Raw genomic sequence first — 26511 nt, 5'->3', positions numbered from 1 at the left:
AATAATAAATTAATAATAATATCGATTATCTAATTATTAAGAATAATAATTATTAATAATTATTAATAACTAATTATTATTATTAATTATTAATAATTAATTATAAATAATAAATTAAAAATAATATTGATTATTATAAAGAATAATAATTATTAATAAATAATAATAAATAATATTAATTATTAATAATTAATTATAAATAATAAATTAATAATAATAATTATCTAATTATTAACAATTAATCATAACTAATAAATTAATAATAATAATTATCTAATTATTAATAATTAATTATAAATAATAAATTAATTAATTATTTAATTATTAAAGTAATAAATAATGATTTAAATATATTAATTAGATTAATTAATAATTTACTGCCATTAAAATTAAATTTAGATTTTAATTAACCTTGTTCTCATCAAGGAACAAGCTAGTTCTAGAAAACGGGTGGAACTGCAGTTCCAGCCTTATACCAGCTTGTTCCAGAAACTCGGGAACTACTGTTCCCGAGAACCAAACATACCGTTTGGGAACAAAGGGGGGAACAAGAGCTTATTCCCCCCCTTGTTCCCGAACCAAACGCTACTTTAACGAATTATTCCGGAATAACCTATTAAGAGGGGAGAATAGTAGTTCCACCTATTGGGTGGAACAAGCTATTCTCTATCTTATTCCTCTACTAATTAAATAATAAATAATTATAAATTATAATTAATTAATGCAATTAAATTTTTTAATAATTGACTAATTAATTATTTAAGTTATTAAATTAATAAATATTTAAATAATAATCTATTTATAATTTATTATTATTTATCTAATTAAATAGTTAGCCATATGATATGCTTATTCAATTATTTACTAATATTTATATTATTTAAATAATTAGTATTTTAATTTATATAATTAATATATTAACTAAAAAAATAAATGATTAAATATTTAATTCTATTAACATGTTGACTTATTTTTTATAGTTATTTACTAATTAATGTCATCTTTGTCATCTCATGTAGTAATTTTAATTAATTTATAATATAATTTTGATTAGTTTATTTATTAACTTATTAAAATATTATTTACTAATACTTAGGTGCTTAATATTTAGATAAATTAGTTTTATTTTTAATCATAATTACTCTTATCCCTACTATTCCAACCCAATCAACCAAACGTAATTTTTCTTATTCCTCTAAATATCTTGATTCACGTCCAAACATAAAATTGAACTAATTCCTATCTATCACAAAAGTTATACCTATTTCAAAAATAAACAGAAATCGATTGTTCTCGAACCAAGAAAAAAAAAACTAAACTAAAGAATAGACGAGTATAACTTTTTGAGCCATAAATAATAAAATAAAAACAAGCTAAATAATAGGACAGCAAATTAAAGCCTACACTTATTCAATTCCAAGGACCTTTCGACAAGGGGCCCTTAGCTTCAATCAAGGGATAAATAACTTTTGATCAAAGGGTCATATTCCGAGCATAAATTCTTCGAACTTTAGTTCATATTCTTGGAAAGTGATATGACGTAATAATAATTAAGATGTTATATTACTTTTCTATCAGCATTATATTAATATTTAATCAAATAAAATAATCTTTGAAATTTGATTTTAATAATTTAAAATTTTCATACCAAAAATTATAATACATTATGTTTCGTTTGGTTTGGATATAAGTAAGAACTGACTATGCCAAGAATAAGTACAAGTTCAGATATAAATCTAGATCAATTTTACGTGTGGATGAAAATTAAGTTGTTTCTAAAAATAAAAAAAATAATATTTAGATAGATAAGATGGAATAAAAAAAATAGTGGGTGGTTATAAATATAAAATAATGATATCGTCCCTTATATTATGTTTGAATTTAAAATTTTAAATTTTATACTAAAATTTTTAAATTTAAATATATAACTTTAAAATTTTAAACATTCAAAATTTAAATTTAAATTTATATAATTTAATTTTAATTCAATTTATAATTTTAATTAAGTTTGAAATTAAGTATTGAAAAAGCACTATTCTACCAAAATGGTGGAATAGGAAATTTCTTGCTATTCCGGGATAACCAAGAATAGCAAAGTTTGACCGAGATAAAATATCCTGCTAAAATATTACCCCGTTTGGCGAAATAGCGGGGATAACTTTCGTTATCCCTGTTTAAAGCTTTAAATTTTAAATTTTAAATTTTATATTTAAGATTAAATCTATATTTAAAAGTCTAAAATAACAAATTTTAAAATTTAAAGAATTTAAAAAATCAAATTAAAATTTAAAATTATAAAATTATAAAATTTTAATTTTAAGATTATAAAATAAAAAAATTTAAATATTTAAATTTAAATTTAAAAAAAATTAAATAGGGATGAGAATAGCGGTTTGCATCACTATTTCCACACAAGGATGAGATAGCTATCCCATCTTTTTTTTCCTTTTTTTTTTTGTGTTGGGAGATAAGAGTGGAGATAAGAGAGGATAAGGAATTATCCCCGCCTTATCCCCAACCAAACGAGGTGTTAAGGATTAAAGTGTGCCTTGGTGCACGCAATTGTTCCTATATACGAAATCCTTGATGTAGCCTCTTGAAAAAAAAAAAAAAAAAAAAAAAAAAAAAAAAAAAAACTTTTGAGTCTCAACTAGGAGCACACTTCAATTCTTAAACTTTCATTTATTATAATTTTCAGTTTAAAATTTTTAAATGATTGCAACCAAGTCATATATTTAATTTGGTTAGCTTAATATTGATAAACTATATTGATAAACTATTGATATATAAGTAATATAGCATCTTAAATATTTTTCGCATTATCAATCATAATACCATTACATTATTTTTATATTAATAATTTATCGATTTTTAGTTAACTAAATTAAATTACAAGACTTGATTACGATGATTCGAAAAATTCGAGTTATAAATTACAACAAATTAAGTCAAAAAAAACCAAAATGCCAAGCTCCTCTTTATTTAAGGGCCCACTGGTATAATTTACTCAAACAAAAAGTGATTTGTACATTTTAAAACAAAATTCACAAAAAATAAATAATTTTTAATTAAAAAATATAAAAAAAGCACTCTTCATTAATAGCATTGCTAAAAGGAAACAAAATCTGAGCAAAATATTGGGGTACAGATTTAAAAGTCAGAATCAAATCATTTCAAAAAGTTAAATTCCAGCTCGGCTCATAAATTCGCAACAGCAAAGGAAATGAGTGAAGGGGGAGAAAGGCATTTAATTACTGCGCCCATTAATTTGGATCTTTTGCCTTTTCAATTTTCTCTTTTTTTTTTTTAAAAAAAAATCTTATCTATTCAAATAAAAAAAAAAATCCAAAGATTCTCTTAATATTAGTGCTTTGTGTAAGTATACTTTTGGAACTTTTGAGTTTAGCAATTACACTTCTTAATTTTATCAAATAATTTCATGGATCTCTCTTCTCGGTCCTCAATCAAAATTACTTATTATATAATTATTTTAATCAAAAATAGTGGTATAAATAGTTACCTCGATTAAGGACAAAGGTTGTTAAACAAATTTATAGAATGTAAGAGATCTAATTATCAAAATTAAAAATTTAGGAGTCTATTAGAGAAGAAAGCAAGTTCAGAGGCGTATATACAATTTTTCCCATTTAAATGAAATAAAATTTTCGAATAATTAGATTTCAAATTTAAAATTATATTCTAGAAATGTAAAATAATTAAACTTCAAATTTAAAATTCCAGACATTAATTAGTAAATTCATAGCCAGTTGCGTTAGATACAGGAATGTAAATCATGCACTTTTTGATCCAAAGATCACAAAACCCCTCTAGTTCTTTAGTAGATACAAAAAAATTAATAACACAAGTGAGCAAATATCAACCATATAAGACCTAGGGTGCAAAATTCACATCTACGAACAAAATAGCATTGCTGTAATCTTAATGTCACTAGTAGTTTTTTTTTAATAAAAATGTAAATTTATTTTTTAAGTAAAATGGTCCTAATATGGATAAGAAAAACTTCAAATACCACTGATGTGGTTTCACACTTTTTTATTTTAGTATCATGTAGTTTAAAGTGTGTCAATTTAAAATCTTGGGGTTTTATTTTTATCATTTTATTATCGATTCTATTAATTTTTTTCATTAAATTAGTGATAAGTTAAAACTAAAGGGTATTAAAATGAATATTCGATAAACATAGATGGGTACTTGAAGTTTTTTGTATATAATTTAATGAAATATTAATAAAAAAGCTGACGAAAAGATAAAAATGAAACCACATGACACTAACTTGATACACTTTAAACCACAGGATACTAAAGTGAGAACGTGCGAAACCACATGGGTGGTATTTGAAGTTTACCTAATATTTTATCTTTACCTTGCCTGTAATTCCAAATAAAGAAGCTTAATAATAGTTCTTGTATGTATCTCATTAAAATTTTAAGTTAATATAAATTTATTTTTAGTAACACCAACTTAATTTGCACACCAATATGTTGTATCCCATCCATTCTACTGTCTAATTAATTTTTTTTGTAATTTTTTTTACTAAAAATATCAATGGGTGTGAACTCCAAAATCGACAAGGTGTAAGATTTACAGCTATACATTAATATACAGCAACAACGCAGATATCCTTCATCAGTTGTAATTTTTGTATCCTTAATAAATTTTTAGATTTTATATTTTTAAAAATGGCAAAAAAAATAAAAAAAGTGAATCTCACACCTTTTTATTCCGACCAAAACTTGGCTGTTTGTTTATCAATTTATTTAATAAATATTAAATATTTAAATAGTTTTGTAAATTTTTAAATGAAAGTGTGTATATCATATATATTTTTTAAAATTATATAAGTAGCATCTTTATTAACTATAACGTCCTATTGTCAGTGGGTCATCCGTCCTAGGACTACTTTAGTCATAATACGCTCAACTCTCCTAACATCTCGAAGTGCAGAGTTTTAGACGTAATATATTTTATATGTAGGACTATCTGAAATTTTATATTTTTTTTCCCATTAAGCAGTGACGTTCTCGTCAGACTCAAACTCACAAATATTAGGTTATGTGAGACTCGTCCTAACCGGCGGAATCTCACAAATACGTGGCTTATAAAGAGTCTATGGGCCAAAGATTTACACATGCATACAATTAGAAATTTGCAATACTGCTCATCCCTTTTTCTTAAGATTAAAACCCATCATCATAATTTAGAGTTGAGCTAGAATACTCTCAAAAGCACCATGGGGATGGTGCTTTTGAGTTTTTAGCCATTGAATGGAAAGATGTGAGGTTGAGATGATGACAGGTGGTGGTAGGTGGAATAGTATTTGATCCAAGAGCTATTAGTAATCAAGAAGTAGATCCAATGGCTAAAAATCTAATAGCACCATAGGAATGATATTTGTAAAAGTATTCTAGCTCAATTTCATAATAAAAGTATTCTAACTCAATTCCATTATTTACATAATAATACATGCCCATCAAAGAAGGGTTATACTACACTTTTTAAATTTAAAAAGAGAAAACCAACTCCCAAAAAGCCATAGTCCCCCTACATTATAAATAGAGACCAAAGGAGAGAGAGATGAAGAGAGAGAAAGAGGCGGGGGAAACGAATAGCCAAGTATAGGAAGAGAGAGATAGAAGAGAGAGAGAACGAAGAAGAAGTGAGAGAGAGAGAGAGAGAGAGAGAGAGAGACACACACACACCCCTTCGCCTCCAACGGTTGTCAAAAACCAAAAAAAGAAAAAAGAAAAAAGAAAAAAAAAAACAAACACCTCTCTCTCTTTCTCTCTTCGTATCCCTAATAAATAAATCCCCAAATTAATCCCCCCCTTTCTCTCTCTCCCTCTCCCTCTCCCTCTCCCTCTCCCTCTCCTCCTCCGCATTAGTATTATTGTTATTCTTTTTCTTTGGGGGGAGGGGAAGGATCTCGAATTCGGCAAATTCGGCCCCGAGCCCTCCAAACCCAATGCCGAGTTCGCAGCTCGCCGCCGACTCCTCTCCCTCGACGTCTTCCGCGGCATCACCGTCGCCGTACGTATTCGCACTCACATTATTTCTCTTCTTCTTTTCCTTTTTCTTTTTCTTTTTTTTTTTAAATTAATTCTTTTTCCCCGATATATTTCTTTTTCCTCGTTCGAATTAAAACAAGAAAATAATTTAATTAACCACCGGAAAAAAAAAAATATTCGCCCCCACGCATCATACATTGCTCTCTCTCTCTCTCTCTCTCTCTCTCTCTATATATATATATATATATATATATATTTACATATATATATATATAGATTTTATTTATTTATTTATTTTGGGTGATGAGTAAGTGGACCCTTTTCTTTCGGTCCCGGATATGTTTTCTGCAAATTATCTACCTATATATTTATATTTATTTATTATAATTACTATTATCATTAATTTATTTTTTTTAAAAAAAAATTAAATTAGATATTGGTGAGATAGCGTGGTCGATCGGGGTACGTGTTCCCTTTCGCAATCAGGTTCCACCTCCCCCATCTAGTCTAGCGATGATGCTTTTCCGCGTCAATCCCAAGCCCCAGGCGAACCATCATTCTTGTATTTTTTATCCGCAAATATAATTCTGACTTTTTTTATTTTCTTATATAATTCGAATTTAAAATTATTTTACACGCCCAAGATAGAGCAATATTAAGCCGATTAAGAGTAATCTAATGAGATTTAAATTCAAAGTCTCCTGCTTCTAACATTCCCTATTATTTTAGAATCCTAATAATAATGATAATTATTATTATTATTAGGTGAGAAAGCTAATCTGTGATCTGCCGACCAGCACTTCTCTAGCTACTCGCCTCTTCTCCCACCTTCATTCAACAAAAAAAAAAGAAAAAAAGTTAGGTCAAGTTAAAAGAGAGGAACTATTGCATCCACTTTTGTGCGGCGTTGCGTCTTACATATCGCACTGAGTCAGTTAAAATGAGTGTAAAAATATAAGAAATAACACACTGAATCAGTTAAAATGAATGTAAAAATATATATGTGAAACTTTTAATTATTTTTTTTTATTTTATTGACTGTACATAACTTAACCGTCTAAAAATTTAATGATTGATATTCGAGATTTTAAATTCAACAAAATCTAATAATAATTTTATGCTTCTAAGAATGAACTATACAGATAACTGAAATAAAATTAACAAAAGAACTTCTCGTCTATGCTAAGGTGGATTGGTTTCACGCGTATGCGGTAGCGTCGGCGGTGGTTATATTTAGTAAGGAGTTATGATTTTGAGTTGGGGCCCACCCTAGCATTGCTGATTGGACGGTTCGATTTCGACCAATCATTTTGCCAGCTGGCAAATTTAAAGGATTGTTAATGTGCTCTTTCGATGGCCCAACCGTGGGCGTGTTCCCCTTTTTTTTTTTTTGGGACTTTTTAGTTATTTTATTATTATCGGTATGCTTAATTAAGTGATAAGCCTAAATTTAGAAACTAATCTAAAACCCATTAGAGTTTTCCGTAAATTAGCTTCTTGTCTTATATGCTGGAAATAGCAATAATTAACAAATTAGATATATTTCATTTCTTTGGTTGTTGACTCTAATTGGGTTNTGTATAAAAATTTAAAAAAATAAAAACTTAGTTAAATTAGCTTCTTGTCTTATATGCTGGAAATAGCAATAATTAACAAATTAGATATATTTCATTTCTTTGGTTGTTGACTCTAATTGGGTTAATTTTTATATAGATATAGATTCTTTTACTTTTTCAGATAATTTAACTAAGTTTTTATTTTTTTAAATTTTTATACAAATCCCTCGGTTTTTCTTTTTTTTTTTTTATTATAGAAGTTTATATCGAACATATGCCACTTTGTTTAAGTTTCCGAAGAATAAGATTATAAGAAAAAATAAATTTATAGGATAAAAAAAAATTTAAAATCTATGTAAGACGATTAAAAAGTAGGAAATTTTCTTTGAATTAGCTGAAAAGTTAGGGGCGTATTTGAAAAGAGAAAAATACTCTTTTTCAATTGAGGCACGTACGTTGCAACTTAGTTGCCCCAAGGAACCTAATGATGTTGATTGTAACTCTTTTTTTTTGCCTTTTATTTTTTAACTTTTTTGTCCGTGTGTAAAGAGTATCACGCTACCGACACGTGCATAGGTTCCTTGTGAAAGTAATATTTTGTTCTGTTTTTTTTTTTTTTTAAATTTGTTGATGTAACGGATAGCTTCAAAGCAAGGTTTAGAGAACACCTAGTTATATTCTAATTATAACTATATACAGATCTGAATTCGATGTTAGATTTAATAGATTTGAATTTAATTGCTACAATATGTACTTTATGAAGAGATTCAACTGCCGCAGTTAGAGAAAATAACTTTAAACAAAAAATAAGTTTACCTTTCTAATTTTATCATAATATATATACAAGGTAATAAAATTTTAAAAATGCACTTCCCAACTGTATGCAACCAAACAAATTATTTATAGATACGGCACTTTTTATTACATCCAACTAAATAATTAAGATACATATAGTTATAATTGCGGTATTTTTGACTATATGTATCTTTAATTATACTGCAGTTCGAATTACATCCAATCAAACGATCTTTTATTGCATGAATAATACGAATCTGAAAACTGTGAAAACGATAGATGAGACGGTCTTGTGTTGAGTTCTCTTTAACTATCCTTAACGTCAAACTGTCCTACCTGTGTTTATTACGTGAACAATACGAATTCGGAAGCCACGAGAACCACGATTCATCTTTTTTTTTTTTTTTTTCTTTTTTTGTTTAAATAGTAGTTCTCCTATCCTAATCCTATCAGAAGGGACAGAGAAAGACCACCCATATTTCCTGCTCTCATAAATTACAAAATTAATTTTATTTTTAGTGCATATATACCTACTATTTTGTCACGTGTCGTTTTTTAACCTTCTTAGGACAAATTTAACTTTTTTGCACAAGTAGGCCCTCTTTGATTTGAGTCCACTGCATTTATATTTAGATTCTTAGACATATATATATTTCTCGCTTTTGAGCTGTAAATATAAATTATTAATTTACTGGTGTCAATGCATCAATAATAATAGTTCTGAGGAACAACATTGATAAAATATAGCAATACTATTAATTCTTAAACTATTCTCATAAATAACGTGGAGATCTTTGAGATATTAATGCGTGTAGTTCTAAAGTGTCATGTTTGATTTACAAACATATTTATAAGTTACCTATTGTTCGTTTCGAAAGAAGCCCCTCAACTATTATTATTCTTTTTAATTTAGACCTCTCAACTTTTCATATATTTTATTTGAGTTTTTATAACTGTTAATTGATCCAGTTTTATTTATTAATACAGTGGCTAAATTTATTAGATTTGGTCAAGTCATCGATGTATTTGATAAAATGCCCAAATTTTCAACTAAAATCATTCAGTTCTAAACTATCGAAAGTTAAGAAACTCAGCGGTTGAGGGGATTATTTTAAAATGACATATAGTCGAGGGGGTCTCCATATATTTTTTTATCCATTAATAATCCATACAAAACAATGAACTTTATGAAAGCGTGAAGCATTTTGCTAAAATATTAATAATATGTATACTTCATTATTTATAATTAGTTGGTCTCACGTAGCTTAACAAAGGTAGAGGTGAGTAGGTATAGTACTTCATGTTCTTCATAATAATAATAATAGTAATAATAATATAATTAATGTTATTATTATTAGTGGGGGCTGAGTTTGTGAGTACCCCACTTTATTAATGGCTTATTATTATTATTATTATTATTATTTGTTATTGTTTTCATTCCTTATTATTAGGTGGATACTTGGAGTGCGTTACAAGTCAAAGGTCACAACAAAAGCAATATCTATGCATCTTGCAATATCTTATTTTTCAACTTCTTATGCAATGCCAATGCATCCATATGCAATGCTATTGTTAGTGGTGGTGGGGTGCCAACTAATAAAACTCGAAACCGCATATATATATATTTTTTAAATATGGAATTAAAACATTTATTGTGCATTGTCACGAATGTAGTACCATATCATATCTGTAGCCCATTCAGAAATTACCGACTCAACTTCAATAGTGATTGAATTCGTTTATGAGGTTAATAAAATCTTCGGTCTAATCTAATCAAAATAAAAATATTTAATTATGAAAAAATTAAAGGCTGAGGTGTGTCATTTGGAAAAGTTAAAGTTGAGGAGGACATTTTAGTTAAGAGTAGCGGCCGACACATTTTTTTTTTTTTTCTTTTTTCAACTAGATTGAATGATAGATGTGCCGCCTTTTCTGTATGATTATTATTATTTTTTTTTGCTTTATATATGTTCGATATTCCAATCCTATCTTAAACATGGGAAAATTCTTAATCTAGTACGGCAGAAGCCATCTTTAGGTAAAGGAAAGTGACGAGTGATTTTTTGTTTATTTTAGTAGCCGCCAAATATCACAACATGCATGCATGCATGATGAAGATATGAAATGCACGTGGAATTGACAGGTAGGATAAGAAATAGGATTAACCCATGAGATTTATATATTATATAAATGCTGATAGGGGAGAATAAGTTCACGATCTTATAGAACGACACGAGAAACGACCCAGAAATATTTTTAACATGTAAAAGTAGGGGAGCTAGCTACTCCATGTCTCCTCTCCATGGTTATTGATGAAACTAATCCCTTAATTTGTAGCTACACAAAGAATCCTTTTTATTTGTTTATTTCCTTTCGCAAAATGACAATGCGTTGACTGGGCAATGCGGTCCCTTGGAATAGGGGAATGTTTGCTTTTTTTGTTTATTTCTTAGCCTTTGGTAGTGAAATAGGATGCCACCGAATCCCATGTGATATTATTATTTAACGGTGGGCACTAATGGAGTAGAGAGTTTTGACCAATTTAAAAGAAAGAAAGGTAAAAAAAATCTAAATATTCTGATGTTTAAAGTGTTTTGCTTTGGAATCAAAAGTAACGTTGTCATTGCTTTTGATCCAAACTAATCTTCCATAGGCACAGGAAAGTGCTAAAATTATGCTGTGAAACGTATTCGTTACTACTTTAGAGGCTCTTTTTACTTTTTTTTTTTAATAAAAAAAAGAGATGCTTTAGGACTTGTTTGGCTCAGTAGTGCGGCCTGCAAGTAGGCCGCAATGCTCGTCTACTATCAAATATATGATTCTTTACAGTTGTATGTGAAACTGTATGAACTACTGCAGTATTCAAACGCTACACGATCTATAGCATGCTGTCAAAGCCGTGCCACACATGTATGTAATTAGAAATTACTGGACTTGAAACTCGAAATATAAAAACGGAGGACTAATTTTACACCAGTTTATGTGTATACGAAAATTCGAATTAATCTTTTGGATGAAGTAGTGCTTATGACTTAAGCTGCTATGTAGCAGCATATCTTACTATTTCATGAGCACCAATGCATTGACATTGTAGTCTTTAATTGGATTAATGAACTCAAATCGAGTATACAAAAAAAAAAAAAAAAAAAAAATCTTTGAACAAAACCATACTTTGGTAATGGTACTACCCTGTGTTTATTGTACCAGTATTTGGTAGCAAATAAAAGGAAAGATTATTCATCTTTATGACACCCATATATTGCAGCTTATGATACTTGTCGATGACGCTGGAGCATTTATTCCATCGATAAATCACTCTCCGTGGGATGGCGTAACTCTCGCTGATTTCGTCATGCCATTTTTCCTTTTCATAGTCGGAGTCTCTTTGGCGCTTGCGTACAAGGTAATTATATACATATAAGTGTTTTTTTTTCCCCTAGAACTTTTAATCATTTCAGGGTATTTATCTATCTTCATGTTTGATCTTGTAAAGCTAAAAGATAACTGTAACTCTCTTATTATACACAGAGAGTGCCGAACAAAGTTTTAGCAACTAAGAAGGCCGTGCTTCGGGCACTGAAACTATTTGTTTTAGGTCTAGTTCTGCAAGGTACCTAATTTCTAGTTATTAGATACACACAAATTAATATTATGGATACTTGTCGTTCTCGTGGATTTGCTTACTCTCCTCTTTTCTTAATGTGACAAGGTGGCTTCTTTCACGGCCTGCGCAATCTAACTTACGGAGTCGATATTTCCAGTATTCGGGTGATGGGTGTATTGCAGGTATTTTCCTGCAATCATTTTCGTCTTTTTTGTAGTATCTGATCAAGTGCGTGTCAATTTTGAGGATTAATTTGAGCTGTGTTTGTTTACTTTAAAACCATTTTCTTACATTGTTGCATAATTAAGTTGATTTTTTTTTTTTATTGTGCAGAGGATTGCGATAGCCTATTTGGTGGCAGCAATTTGTGAAATTTGGCTTCGAGGTGACGGAGATGTGGACTGTGGGCATGCTTTACTGAGGAGATACCGCTTTCAATTGTGAGTGTTAATGCTTGCTTTCGACATTTTGGCTTTGAGTTGTTAAAGATGACTTCTCATTTATTTGGTGTATGTATACTGAATAAGCCTTTTTTTCTTTTATATTTGCTGCTGTTTTCTTCCAATAGGTTGGTGGGCCTTATCATCACGATGACTTACACTGTCCTCTTATACGGACTGTACGTGCCGGATTGGGAGTACGAGATATCAGTTGCGGGCTCCGCCCCGAGGTCCTTCTCTGTAAGTGTTGTTATCTTATGCTTCTGTTTCAAAAACTTTGTAATGTTCCGTTCCCGAAGGTGCGTATCATACATTGTTAATGTGTGGTTAACTCTCGTCAGGTGAAATGTGGAGTGAGGGGTGACACAGGTCCTGGTTGCAATGTGGTTGGCATGGTCGATCGCAAAATCCTCGGCCTCGAGCATTTATATAAACGCCCGGTTTATCAACGGACAAAGGTTTTGAGATTCAACTAACTAATCCAACTCTCTGTTCTCTGTTCTTTGTTATTTTTCCTATCATTAAGTGTAACTTAGATATTTCATTTATGTAGCAATGCAGCATCAATTCGCCACGAAATGGGCCCCTTCCGTCCGATGCTCCATCATGGTGTGAAGCCCCCTTCGATCCTGAGGGGCTCCTTAGGTATTATCAGTTCATCTTCCTTTTATTACTGTCGCATATGCTTTAATCTTAACCGATGATATATCTAATCTGCGATCGTATTATGATTGGTGTTTGCAGTTCCGTGATGGCAATTGTGACTTGCTTGATCGGTTTGCAATTCGGGCATGTTATCGTACACATGAAGGTAGGTATATTAATCCGCAAATGTTGCGTTCCACGTTCGAAAACGTTTTACGCTATCGAAACCTGACATAAGATATCGTATTGATTGCAGGACCATAGAGAGAGAATCTTCCAGTGGATGATTCCTTCCTTCTGCTTACTAGCTATGGCTTTTTCGCTCGATTTCTTCGGTGGGAATTGTAGCTTATGACCCCTCGCTCATTACGATTATATCCTGCTCTAACTTTATATCTTTTCTGATGATAGGATTGCGCATGAATAAGCCGCTGTATTCGATCAGTTACACTTGCGTCACTGCTGGTGCAGCTGGGCTCCTCTTTGTCGGAATTTATTTTCTGGTTAGATCTCGCGATTTCATTTGTATCAGAATTTCTACTTTCTTTTGTACAAACTAATCACATTTTTTTTTTCTTTTTTATTTCTGTAGGTTGATGTGTATGGCTACAGGCGACCGGCGTTCGCCATGGAGTGGATGGGAGTGCATGCGCTGATGATCTACATTCTAATTGCGTGCAACATCTTGCCGTTTTTCATCCAAGGCTTCTATTGGGGCGAACCTCGAAACAATCTCGTGAGTTTTTCACCTTGCTGCTACTTCATACGACTCGTAATTACGCGCGATCAACACTTGCCGTGTTATTGGTCTGATCTGTGTAATCTTTATTCATTCTCGACAGTTGACGTTAATTGGAATCGGAGCGTGATTCCATCGAACTCGGGAGAAAAGTGCGGCTTATGACTAAAAACATGTACAACTACGCTGATCTGCGATCCTGTTTCAGTGGATAAGCTGGATGAAGGAGAGGCTGGGTCACAAATTTTGTACATGATGATAAGGAAAGGGCTCTCTATGCAGAGTTGTATGTATTGGTCTGGTGCTGAGCCTGACCATCAGAAACAACAGTATTTTGCTATAAGCTTGTATAGTGTAGGCTGAAGGGTATAATGGCTTACATTTATATGCTATTGCATCTTGAAGATCATTTGTTGTCATGGGATCAATCTTTTGATCATATCAATATCAACATGAATCTATATATCACTCTTGAAAGCACAGCTCTCTCTCTCTCTCTCTCTCTCATTGAGAGGTTTGGATTGGTGAATCTCTAGATGCAACGTAACTCAAATGTTGGCGTTTGAGTTTTCATGTAGTGTAGTTATTTTTTTGTTGTTTATTTCGATGTAACTTATGTAGTCAGAATGTCAAATTCGCTCATTTCTTTATTTTGGTGTAATCTAAAAAAAATTTAGAGAGTTACATTGCGCTGGAACATGAGTTCGGTACTCTAGAGGAAAAAATCAGAAGTAGGTGGACTAGGGGTCTTATGCAACTTGAATTACATTATTTTTATTATAATTTATACCAGAATAAATATAAGAATTGATGGAATTTGAGTACTATCTCTCCACTTACTCAAAACCAAACAACCCCTGAGTTTTTCTTCGCGTGTGTTTAGTTTAGTATGGGCTTATGCATGTGTAAGCCTACAAGGTTTTTAACTTAATTTTGATTAATTTATTGTGCTTCTACAGATGGTGAGTGGCTTTATTTGCCTATAGAAGAGTACCTAATTCCAAAGTAATCACCACAATATGTGCCTTTAATCATATAAGCAAAAAGGTACTCACTACGCACAAGAATAGGAACAAGTAGAAGAGAGCCACTAAAGTAGGCAACAAGATTGTATCCAATGTTTATCTATTCTGTATGAAATCGATAGAAAATTCCTCTTCTTCTCAAAACAAACATCACAGAACCATTTATCAGAAAGCAATCCCTTCAAAAACAAAGGAAAATCGGAGGAAACAAAAAAAAATCACTCTATGTCTCAAACAAACAAAAGAAAAAACAAAAACTCACACCGAGTATATAAAGAAAGAACCAGCAAACTCAGGAGGACCAAAACCAAGTGAATAGCAAGCCAAATAATCAAATTCATTGCGGCGACGGAGCGAAAGGCGGTGGTGGCAGCGGCGGAGAAGAAGACTTGCTTTGGTAGTACGGCATGACGGTATAAACGGTCTGCATGATGGTCATGACAAGCAGAAAGATGGCGGCAGCGAGTGAAAGAAATGCCCAGGGGCTCCTGAAGTAGGTATGGATCAGGTTGGCGCGCCACATGTTCCACGGCTTTCGGCAGTACTCGCTAACCATGCGGTGTACATCGTCGAGCGAGCTCTCCGGGTCGAGCACCACGTCTTTTGACAGGCTGTTGAACAGCTTGGCCACCGCCTTGTCGCTTCCGATGGCATTCTGTATGATCCCTCTGGAATTCAGCAGGCTCACGTCCTTGGAGGAATCGACAATGTTGTCCATGAAGAAGACGTAGGATGTGACCTCGTTGCCGGCGCCGACATGGAGGCGCTCGAAGGCCATGAGGTTGAGGAACATGTACTCGGTCGAATCGTCCACTACGATGACCGGCAAGCTGAGCACGCCGTGCTTGAATTGGATGTCGCGCAGGCTCTCGGTCTTGCTTTTCTTGAAACGGATGCCGGCCTCGTAAAGCTCCACGGCCGACCGGATGATCTCGCTTGAGGCCGGCTCGAAAGTGGTCCGGCGACGCAAGCCGCGGGGTGGGCTTTGAAGCATGCTCTTCCGGAACACGTCCAGAGGGTGCAGGCCCAGGCCCAGGCCAGCCGCAAGGGGCCGCGACGCCGGCGACAGGAACTTGAGCACCAGCCTGTTGATCAGGTCCTCGTTCTGATCCAATCGACATTGCAAAAAACAAAAAATTATTCAGCACTCTTGAAAAGAAACCAAAAGCTACAGATTGGCCAGTATCAGCAGCAAATCAAAATATAGAATTAAAAGGCTCCCATGACTTCATTAATGAAGGTTTTAAGTTTTATTTTTTATTTTCTATTGTTTTGTGCATATTAGTCAATGAAATCATTTGACATACATGTAAATCTTTCAAATTGCCCATAATAGTTTGCATGCTGGTCACACAAGTTACTGGAATATCTGAAGAGCATTTCAGGAATATTCACTAACAGTGTTTTATCAGTTTTGTAACAGCTAAGGGAACTAGCATGCAAAAGAATCTGTATGGATTAATTTTGAAATGGAAAATATGAAAGTACCATAGGTTTTCCTGTTTCGACAGCAATGAGCTTCTCCAGGACCAGAAGAGGCAGCTGGTTCTCAATCATCAGCATGTCGCGCCGTATGTACGGCACGGTGTAGAGCACTCCATGTCTGCTGAATATTGGGTCATTGGACGCGTAGTCACTGGACCGGCCCGCGGTCACCCGAATCACCTCCAACATGAAGCACCCGTCCACGATCATCAGCTCCACAAATCGATCCTTATTGCTGAATACCTCTTCCAGTTTCTGATATGCGTCCTGCAGCGGCTGCACCACCTCATACACGGCCGCCACGAGGTCGTCGAACTCAAACGGCACGTTGGGGCGCCTGAGGAAGTGCATCAGGGCCCGCTGCTTGTGCTCCTCCATGGGCTGCAGATGGGCCTCGCCGTGGTGGAACGGGCCGAAGGACACGACCTGCGGCTTGTAGGCCTTGGGGTCGAGATCTTTGATGCAGGACGGCACTCTGTATATGGAGTGCTTCCCCCACTGCTCCATCTCTGCCGACAGGTTCACGTCCTTGAGCCTGTTACGGACATCCACAACCCATTGCCTCTCGCCGGTGGCCATTACTGCATCTCAATTCAAAACTAGCAAGCAAATTTGAATACATATATATAGACAGAAGGGCCTTGTGCTCATTTGTTTGTATCAAGACATGGAACAAGATAAACATAAAAGTGAGAAGGGTCATGTGGGGTTGTTTGTGTTCTCCTTTAGCTTTACAGGCTTTGGTTGGAGAGGAAGCAGCAAGGAAGAGTATAATATAAGGGAAGTATTTTTAGGGGCAAGAGAAGGTATCTTATAAGACCAGAGTAAGGCCCAGGAGCCCTACACTTTCAGAGTACTATAAAAAAAGAAAATCCCCTCAAGCGATGCTGAGGAGTCACAGTCTAAAAAGTTAAACCACTAATGTACTGACACATCGAAATACTAACTCATCACCATTTGAGGGGACCGTCGAGGGTACCACTAGGAATAATCTTTTAATAAAGGATCCCATCTCATGTTATCATCCCTAATATACTTTGACCCACTTTAAGTCACCCTATCATCCCACTGTCTTCTTTTTCACAACAAGATGATTGACTAGACTAACAGGCAAGCTACTCCTATTACAAAAGGAAAGTTATACTTATATCTACAATTTTGATAGGAACACACTAGATTCATTAAATCTAGTCAAATTTAGTTAGTGAATAACGATCAGATTTAAGGAACCTGCCAGAACCAATCAAAATTGTAGCTGCTAATAGCATCACCTAATATGAATTAGCATGCAAAAGTAAATTTTACCGGAACAACAAACCAATCACCTCCAAATATGAGGGCTCTTGAGGAGGAGACAGAATCATTCCCATGTATTTGATTTGATATGAATATTTGATTTGATTTGTACTAACTCTCCAAGCTCACATCATAAGACAGTGTTCAAATGAAAGTACAACCATATATTAAATAAAACAGGAAAGCTAACATAATTTATTAAAATTAAACACACAACCAACAGAATCATCATTGAACCATAAGCTACAAAATAATTGACATATCCCACATACAATTTTCTAAAGTTTGTAACATAAATTTTCCCAACGATTCGTAAGACACAAATGCAGCATTGAATCCCCTATAGTGGCGCAAAATAATGCTATAAATAACCTAAACATGCCAGTTGTTGTATTAATAGATTGCCCTAGTCTTGTAGCACAGGGAAAGAATACATGTATGCCACTGTGTATAACTTCTACAAATTTTCTCTGCGTCCACACCTGAATTGAATTGCCGTGGTCTGATATTAGCAATCGCTGAGTGCAATTAGCTGGTCCACCACACTGGGATCGGCAAGTGTGCTTGTATCGCCCAGTTCGTTCAGCTGTTTTGAGGCAATTTTCCTTAGAATCCTCCGCATGATCTTCCCACTTCTCGTCTTAGGGAGACCAGGTGCCCAGTGGATCTTGTCGGGAGCGGCAAATGCACCAATCTGACAAAAACCAATTCATTTTATTTTCTGTAACAAATATATTTACTCATGGCTGTTTTTGAAAAAAGGAACAATATATAATTGTTGATTATGCCATCTAAATTATAATGGTGAGTGAGATGATACATCAGGTTAAAAATTAAATCATTACAAAGTGAAAGCATCTGACCAACAAAAGAGTTCCTTTTTTCCCCTTAGATGTGTAAATCAAGACAGATGTAAATAAGATGTGTAAAGGAAAAGGAAACAATCTCTGGGATCAATCTAACAATTATTTCTCCACAAAAACTTTAGATTCAAGTAGTATACTTGAAATTAATAAAGAAACGAGATGAACTGAGTAGAGAGAATGATTCAAGCAAGGATTGCCATGCCACCAGCTGGCATGGCCGAGCCGCTGTGCCAATGGCACAACACAGCACATTGGCACGGAGCATGCCTATGTCGGCATGTCCTCTGTACAAGGGGCATGCCACTGGTACATTGACAGGCATTCATACTGATTTTTTTATCAAATATTCATGAAAAATTAGCTTTTTAGTTTTTTTTTAATGCATCTAATGGTGATAAAAATGGCTCGTGTTATATATCAAACAATTTAGTAATAATAAAGTCATAAAGATCTTAATAATAAAAATATTATCTCAACAACTTATATATACATATACATATAGAACTAATCTAGAATACCATTAATAGCACCAAGTCATTGGATGAAGGGATGTACGGTTGGGATGATAATGGTCCCCTAGAGTTTAGTAGGTGGTTGGTGGAATAATATGATTTAAGGGGTGAAAATGACCAAAGGGGTAAATCTAACGGCAAAAAACTAGATAGCACCAAATGCTTGGTGCTAGTGATAGTATTGTAGCCGGACTATATATATATTTATAGAGATACACTAGAATACTTTTGGAAGTGTGCTACTTCCACTTTTTGGGCCCTTAGACGCCGAGGGTTTTTTATTTGGTGATTGGAATAGTATGGATCCAAGGGCCCAAAAAGTGGAAGTAGCTATATCCAAAAGTATTCTAACTCACTTTCAGCATCCCAGGGCCCTTACTGATCCAAAACTACGCATCCCAAACTATATTTGTCATACCAAGCTATACTGTAGGGCCCTTGGATGCCTAAGGAATACGTTTTGGGCCCTTGAATCACCATTACTGATCCAAAACTATATTTGTCCTACCGAGTAACATTATCTGGAGTGAGTTCCACTGGTGAATCCATAATGCATTACAACCAAAAAAAGGGGGGAAAATAAAAAGACCACCAAAGCTTTCAGAGTCGTGTAGCTGAATTTTACTCTGTCCAATTTTAGGGTAGTACATACAGCTTGTTCACTGCAAAAACACAACTATGTGATGACCAACAAGATTATGTTGGACCAACGATTTGCTATATTCTCCTAGATATTAATCGGGAAACTGACAGTTAATGGAAGTAAAACCAGAAGTTTACCAGGGAATTTTCATGCGAGATAGTATGTCCTTGGACCATTTCCACACCAAACCAGAAATTCAATTATTCTATTTGACAAAGCAATAAGAATAAAATACCTGGTTGCGAACTGCTAATACAAGGCTTTTCCGCAGTTCTTCACTGTAAGGAACACCCTCCACCAAAGTGACAAATGCATATATTCCCTGACCTTTGACCTGCGTCAAACACCAAAGTTCATAGCTGATGGCCAAATGAGAACAAAGTAAAGAAGTGGAGGGAGGAGGAAAGAGTGAAGTACCTCATGCTCAACACCAACCACTGCAGCTTCGGCACACAGGGGATGTGAAACCAGGGCAGACTCTATCTCAGCTGTCCCAATACGGTGCCCACTGCAAATTAAATTCATAATTTGAATAAGACAAATTAAATTATTTGATTGCTTTTAATTTCAAAGGAAAAGAGCACTGCCTCCATGAAGAGGCCAACTTAAGGTGTCTATATACCTGACATTGATAACATCATCAACTCTTCCAGTCAGCCAATGGTAACCATCCTTGTCCCTAGGGAGCAAACCAACATTAGCAGAAGATGAATTTGAACACCATCTATATCTATAACCTAGATATACCAATACAAAGTATTGGTAGGTGCGGGATTAGAAGTTGAGATCAACTGATTAGCGAAAGAGAGTTAGTTACCTGCTGCAACCATCACCAGTGAAATAATAGCCAGGGAATGGTTTAAAGTATGTCGTCTCATATCTATCATGGTCACCATAAAGTGTTCGAAATGCCCCAGGCCATGACTTCTTAATGCAAAGATACCCACTGCATTCACCTTCTATCTCTTTCCCTTTCTCATCAACAATAACTGGCTGTAACATTTGTAAAACTACAAAGTTATTATCAAAATGGAAATAACAACTACAAAATTAACTACTTTTCTTCAATTGAAAAGGATATACCTGAACCCCAAAGAAAGGGAAGGTGGCAGAGCCAGGCTTCTGCGGCCAAGCACCAGGTAAAGGAGTTATCTGAAACGAAACAAAGCAGAATATTAAGTACACTCGAAAGGATATGAGAGGCACAGAAAGGACCGTAAAGTTTAGATTTTTTACTAAAATAGCAAAAGAAACACATCCTTTAAAGGCAATAACTGATTGTGGGGGAAGTTACCATGAAGCCACCTGTCTCCGTTTGCCACCACGTATCTGATATTGGGCATTGAGAGTCTCCGACAACATTAAAGAACCACCTATGAATTTAGAAGTAAAATATGTGAGAAATATTTGAGAAGTATTAGATGTATAAATCTACAAAGAAGTTCAGAAAGAAATTGTGGACCTCCATGCACTAGGATTGATGGGCTCCCCTACACTTCCTAGAATACGTAGAGATTTACGGGAGTAGCGCGTAACATACTGCAGGGGCAGTTGAAAAGATTACAGGGTTAACATGGAACATAGCACCAATTAAGACTCCACTCCGTATCCAAATAATATAATTCAAAGAAACAAGATTTGATTTATACTTGTCATTGTGAAATAAGAAACATAAGAGATAGTAGACTAGGCTTAGCAGCAAGTAGTAGACAATACTATTTCCAGCCATGATTTAAAAACGACATCATGAAAAAGAACTGCCAGGCATCCATGGTACAAGTAGGAAATATTATTAAGAAAAAAAAAGGGAGGCAATTAAAGGACAAGTAGCAAGCAACACAGAATACACGAAGAAGCATCAAAATCAAGTATAAACAGGTTTGGCTTATGCAACACTCTGCAATAGAATCCATGGTGCAAAGTTCATTTCTCCTTTTTTTCTGTTTTGCTTCTTCAGTTAGTTTTGCCTGCTATAAGATCAAATATATTATCTGTAAACGAAAAGTTGAGCGAGAGAATCTCGGACTTTTAAGTAGTTTAAGATATATAATAATAATGGCGGTATAAAGAAATTCTAGGTGTAACTATAGTAGAAGGATTCTACAGGTAATGCATGTGTGAATTAACACTCAAAGAGAAATAATGAAGCTAAGGAATTGTTCTAATCGAATAAATACTTCTTGCAGATACTTTCAGAGAAGGTGAGGAAAAATGTTACCAATGGACCAAAAAGCCAGTTAAAGAGAGAAAGTACTTACCTCATTGCCGTCACGCATGAGGGAACGAATCAGTGTTGGAGCAGTGTAGAATATCGTCACCTTGTACTTATCAACAATATCCCAACAACGACCAGAGTCTGGGTAGTTTGGCGCCTGCATGTTCACAGGATACCAAAAAATGAACGTAGTGGCATGAGAGATTTCAAGGTTGAACTCCTACTCTACTTTGATAATAAATCATGATTTATTACAACTCATTTATTCTAACCAATCAGTAACATTAACGCAAGGTAATGTAAATAACCAGTACACACAAAGCAAGCTATCAGTCATTTCCAAAACCAACAATTAATTATGCTAAAAAATGCACAGCACCAAGGTTCACAGAAAGTTACCCCCTCGAAAACCACAACAGTAGCTCCATTTAGAAGAGGGCCATAAGTAACATAGCTATGTCCAGTGATCCACCCACAGTCAGCAGTGCACCTGAGGCAAGGAGAAAAAAGGGGCAACAAGAATGTTGCCATAGTAACTATGTTTTCCAAAGATAACTTCATAGATGTGCTTTCATAGAACACACAAGCAGAAAATCACAATCTTACCAGTATATATCTGATGGTTTGTAGTCAAATGCATACTTAAATGTTGTTGCAGTATATATCATGTATCCCCCAGTCGTGTGAAGAACACCCTTGATATTAATTTTAAATAGTTAGTTCTCTACTCAAAAGATGTCAACAACAAATTAGAGAAATTAAAGACTTTCACCTTTGGCTTCCCAGTGCTGCCACTTGTGTACAAAAGGAACAGTGGATCTTCTGCATCTACCCATTCCACCTCACATGTGGTCGGGAAATTCGGGACAACATCCTGAGCAATTAAACACAATACATTGATATACAATACTAGATGCAACATTATACTAAACATAGTCTGGTAACACAGGACAAACTCCCTGCTATGGTGTCTACAAGAAATCCATCACCCTAGAGTTCTGGAAAAAGGCAACTTCCGAGGTCACAGTGTTCACAAAACAACTGAAACGAGGACACTAACCTGCCACCAAACGTCCCTACCATCTTGCCATTTTGTGTCTTTTCTTGTCATGGCTAATTGGTTTTCATACGTCAAACAAAGGCCTGTCAAAGAATACGAGGATGAAATACGAACAACTTCAGTGGAGAAGGATCTATATTCTCCAAGGATTCGGCACACAAAGGATAAATGAGATGCGACAGAGTTATTACAGATGTGAACAAGAAGAAGAAAGAAACTAAAGTTCTGACATTATACAAAAGCCATATTTAGAAATATACTACAAGCTAGGGAGCATTGTAAGTGCAAATTTTATACCTGTCAGATTTGGTAAAACTGAAAAAAAAACACAGTTCATGCAAATGAGTGTCAAGTGCTTCATTTCTTCCAGTATTTTCCAAATTATGTGAACTAAGCTAATTAAGTTGAGCGCTTCATTTCTTCCAGTGTTTTCCATTAATATGAACTAAGCTAACTAAGTTGAGAGTTACCTACTGCATGGCAAAGTAAGTTCATCACAGAGCTTCTAAAGATATTCTCTTCCAACAGTTTTCACAGGGTGAATACTTTGAACATGAAATGCATCGACTATCACCAAATACGCAAGTCGTAGCATATAGATGTTTCTAATCCTCAGGACAACCGGTTTATACTAACATACCTACAGAAACTCCATTCTTGGAACATTCCACCAAAGCATTGTCCACTATTTCTTTCAGAAAGATAGGTTTGGCCCCTCTTCGCACAGCATTGCATGTTATCACAACTTTGGGTTTGCAGTCTATAATCCTTTGCGCGAGCGACTCTGCCGAGAACCCGGCGAACACAACCTGAACAATGACACAGAAAGGATACATATATTCTCCTTAGAGCGTGAGGCGCTAAAGAAAAGCATTTACACTTTCGAGCAGGGACGTTACCGAATGGATGGCTCCGATACGTGCACATGCCAACATGGCAATTGGCAGCTCCATCAACATAGGCAAGTAGATCACCACAGCATCTCCCTTGCTGACGCCGACATGTTTTAAGTAATTGGCCAGCTGAAGCAAAACATGCGGCGGCCGATCATTTGTCGGGTATTTTGTTAATCTCGTTTAAGATAAGATGAGATATACCTGGCAAACTTTATCCAGCAGTTGGGCATAGGTCAACTGCCCGTCCTGCCCCGGCTCGTTCCCTTCCCAATACATAGCAATCTTCCCTCCATTCCCTGCTTCGATGTTCCGATCCACGGCATTGTAGCATACGTTTGTGGTAGCTCCTTTGAACCACTATTCAATTACAAGAGCAACAGAACACGAATCAAATTTCTATCTTTTCCCCCCTTTTAGGTGAAATCATGCCGTAAAACAGAGACACGAACTTACCTCGATCATTACGGTCCCCTTACTCACATCAATATTCTCACTATACACTTCCGAATCCCATTTCTTCTTCCAGTGGAACTCCGAGGCAATCTCCGACCAGAAACCGGCCGGATCATCAATCGAGCGCTTATACATCTCTTGATACTGATCCAACGCAAAATTAAACTCATCATCAGAAATCATAATAATAATAATAATTACATTACACAAGCAACCCAAAATCCAATCTTTCCATTGTTTCTCCCAAATTCACGCTCAATCAAATCACAAATCAAAACCAAAACTAGAGAAAAGGGAACATTTCGTCTTCGGCAATCTCAAGACTCAGAATTTAACCCTAAATCTAATATCTAGTGGGAGAAGCGATCGGATCGATTAGAATCGTTCGGGAACAGGGGGGGACCTGTTGGAGGGAGGAGACGAGGGCTTGTTGGGAGAAGTCGCGGCTGGGGAAGACGAGATCGTCCTCCTCGGAGGCGAGCGACTCCCCGAGGATCACGCCTTTGACGCGGGAGCTCTTCCCCGCGCCCGAGGGGAGATCCGCCATGTCCTCGACATGGCGGAGCTCGTCGCCACCCCCCACCGCCGCCGCTGCCGCCTCGGTGCTTCCCATCGTCGTCTTCGTCGTCGTCGTCGTCGTAGGAGGAGAGGGCGAGAGAGAGAGAGATGGAGATGGAGACGGAGATGGAGAGGGAGAGAGATGGTGGGGAGATTTAGCGGTGGTTTATATATAATTTATGTACGAAGGGGACGGAGATGGATCTGAGAACTAATTAAATTTAATCCGAAATTAAAATAAAAACTTATTATTAGGAATTGGAATGGAATGGCAGTGTAAAATTTTATAAGAAACCCTCCATTGTAGGATATTTTGTAATCGACCCTCCACTATTTCTACTCGGGCTTTTTTTCCATTTGGACCCTAAAAAAATTTATTTTTACATATAATCCTATTATAATTTTGGCTCTATTCCTGCCACGCAAATGTCTTGTGTCTGTAAACATAAATATTTTGGGGATCCGCGTGAATGTACGTACGTAAAAGCCTCTATAAAATATATAATATAAAGTTATATTCTCTGATTATTTTGACTTAAATTAAAAATTAGTAATTTTTCAGCTATTAGCTACTAAATATTAATAGAATGTGTAGTTTTATCATTTGAAGAGGAAAAAACAAACAAAAATAATTAAATTAACATAATGATTATTAGATTTTTTTAAAAAAATCCCTAGTTGTTTTAATAAAAAAAAAAGGTAAAAAGTGTCGATCAGATGGAAAAATAATTAAAAGTGACTATTATTAGAAATTAACACATAGTTGAGGCACCTTCGTACAATTTTACCTTATGTTCTCAATAATTTATAATCCACGAGGTTTTAGAGCGCCCGCTCTTCTCGCGCTCGCGCCCCCACGCGGATAATTATTTTTTCCATTGGTATGGACCCGGTGCACCGTGCACCACGCTCTTAATCTCTTAATCCCTACTTAAAAAAAAATTTATGTAGTTGATTGTATAAATTTATATTTTCACTTTAATTATCACCGTATGATTAAAAAAATTGTATTTAATTATTTTATAATTTATGTTTTTCTATCCTAAGCACCTACCTTTAAATTATTATAGGACAATAGTATATTGTAATTTAGCATCATATTCATATAATTAATATTTTATTACTCTGCAAATATGTGATTTTACTATTTTATTTAGCGATATATTTTTTTAGTAAAATAAAAATAAAATCATGAAGAAAACTCAGTACACAATTTTGAACAGTTCATGTGAAAAAGAGAAAATATACTAAGCTACATTGGAGCTAATTAAAGTTAATTTTCTCTTTAATTATCACTTTGTCTATCTATGATATTTAAATAAATATATATAATAAAATGAATACTTTATAGACGCATATATTTTACGAATCGAATGATGGTGTCTTTTCTGATGTTAATTTTTAAAACTATTGGATATACACCCGCATATTAAATTTTCAAAATTTTCTATTTTTTTTAAATTATTTTTATTTACATGTTACATATAATGATGATTCATCATTAAATATAAGACATGGTGTATGAGATACACCATACAATAGGTCCATGCAATAATTTATCCGGTAAATGAGTCAAATATGGTGTTAATATTTTATTATTTTGTTCTGATGGAGCAAAGAAGCAAGGTTTGGACCTTTTCAAATTTAAAACAAAGAGAGTTAAATTTAAAAGTAAAAAAGTGGAAGAGATAATATTT

At 34.4% G+C, this 26511-nt stretch overlaps 3 protein-coding genes across 3 annotated transcripts; 1 reads left to right on the top strand and 2 right to left on the bottom strand.

Moving 5' to 3' along the window:
* On the top strand, window positions 5944–14287 carry LOC109722981 (heparan-alpha-glucosaminide N-acetyltransferase). Its single transcript, XM_020251154.1, has 13 exons — window positions 5944–6048; window positions 11643–11780; window positions 11906–11987; window positions 12087–12163; window positions 12315–12421; window positions 12550–12661; window positions 12763–12879; window positions 12975–13066; window positions 13166–13232; window positions 13323–13401; window positions 13478–13569; window positions 13659–13802; window positions 13909–14287. Exons 2-13 carry the CDS (start codon window positions 11646–11648, stop codon window positions 13933–13935), a joined length of 1131 nt encoding a protein of 376 aa, XP_020106743.1. The 5' UTR covers window positions 5944–6048; window positions 11643–11645; the 3' UTR covers window positions 13936–14287.
* On the bottom strand, window positions 14897–17635 carry LOC109722980 (UPF0481 protein At3g47200-like). Its single transcript, XM_020251153.1, has 2 exons — window positions 16319–17635; window positions 14897–15935 (listed from the first exon to the last, which is right to left on the bottom strand). The coding sequence occupies exons 1-2, from the start codon at window positions 16892–16894 to the stop codon at window positions 15168–15170; spliced, it is 1344 nt and encodes a 447-aa protein (XP_020106742.1). The 5' UTR covers window positions 16895–17635; the 3' UTR covers window positions 14897–15167.
* LOC109722979 (acetyl-coenzyme A synthetase, chloroplastic/glyoxysomal) lies at window positions 17810–24935 on the bottom strand. Its single transcript, XM_020251152.1, has 18 exons — window positions 24660–24935; window positions 24257–24400; window positions 24005–24160; window positions 23807–23929; window positions 23548–23716; window positions 22908–22990; window positions 22620–22721; window positions 22454–22542; window positions 22247–22337; window positions 21891–22004; window positions 21095–21171; window positions 20927–21005; window positions 20716–20784; window positions 20450–20625; window positions 20255–20311; window positions 20050–20140; window positions 19868–19966; window positions 17810–18305 (listed from the first exon to the last, which is right to left on the bottom strand). The coding sequence occupies exons 1-18, from the start codon at window positions 24867–24869 to the stop codon at window positions 18120–18122; spliced, it is 2115 nt and encodes a 704-aa protein (XP_020106741.1). The 5' UTR covers window positions 24870–24935; the 3' UTR covers window positions 17810–18119.

The sequence above is a fragment of the Ananas comosus genome, linkage group 17 (assembly GCF_001540865.1).
Source record: "Ananas comosus cultivar F153 linkage group 17, ASM154086v1, whole genome shotgun sequence".
In the NCBI taxonomy this organism is placed as follows: Eukaryota; Viridiplantae; Streptophyta; class Magnoliopsida; order Poales; family Bromeliaceae; genus Ananas; species Ananas comosus.
The sequence above is the reverse complement of the archived record's forward strand: the minus strand, read 5'-3'. Positions and strand labels throughout refer to the sequence as shown.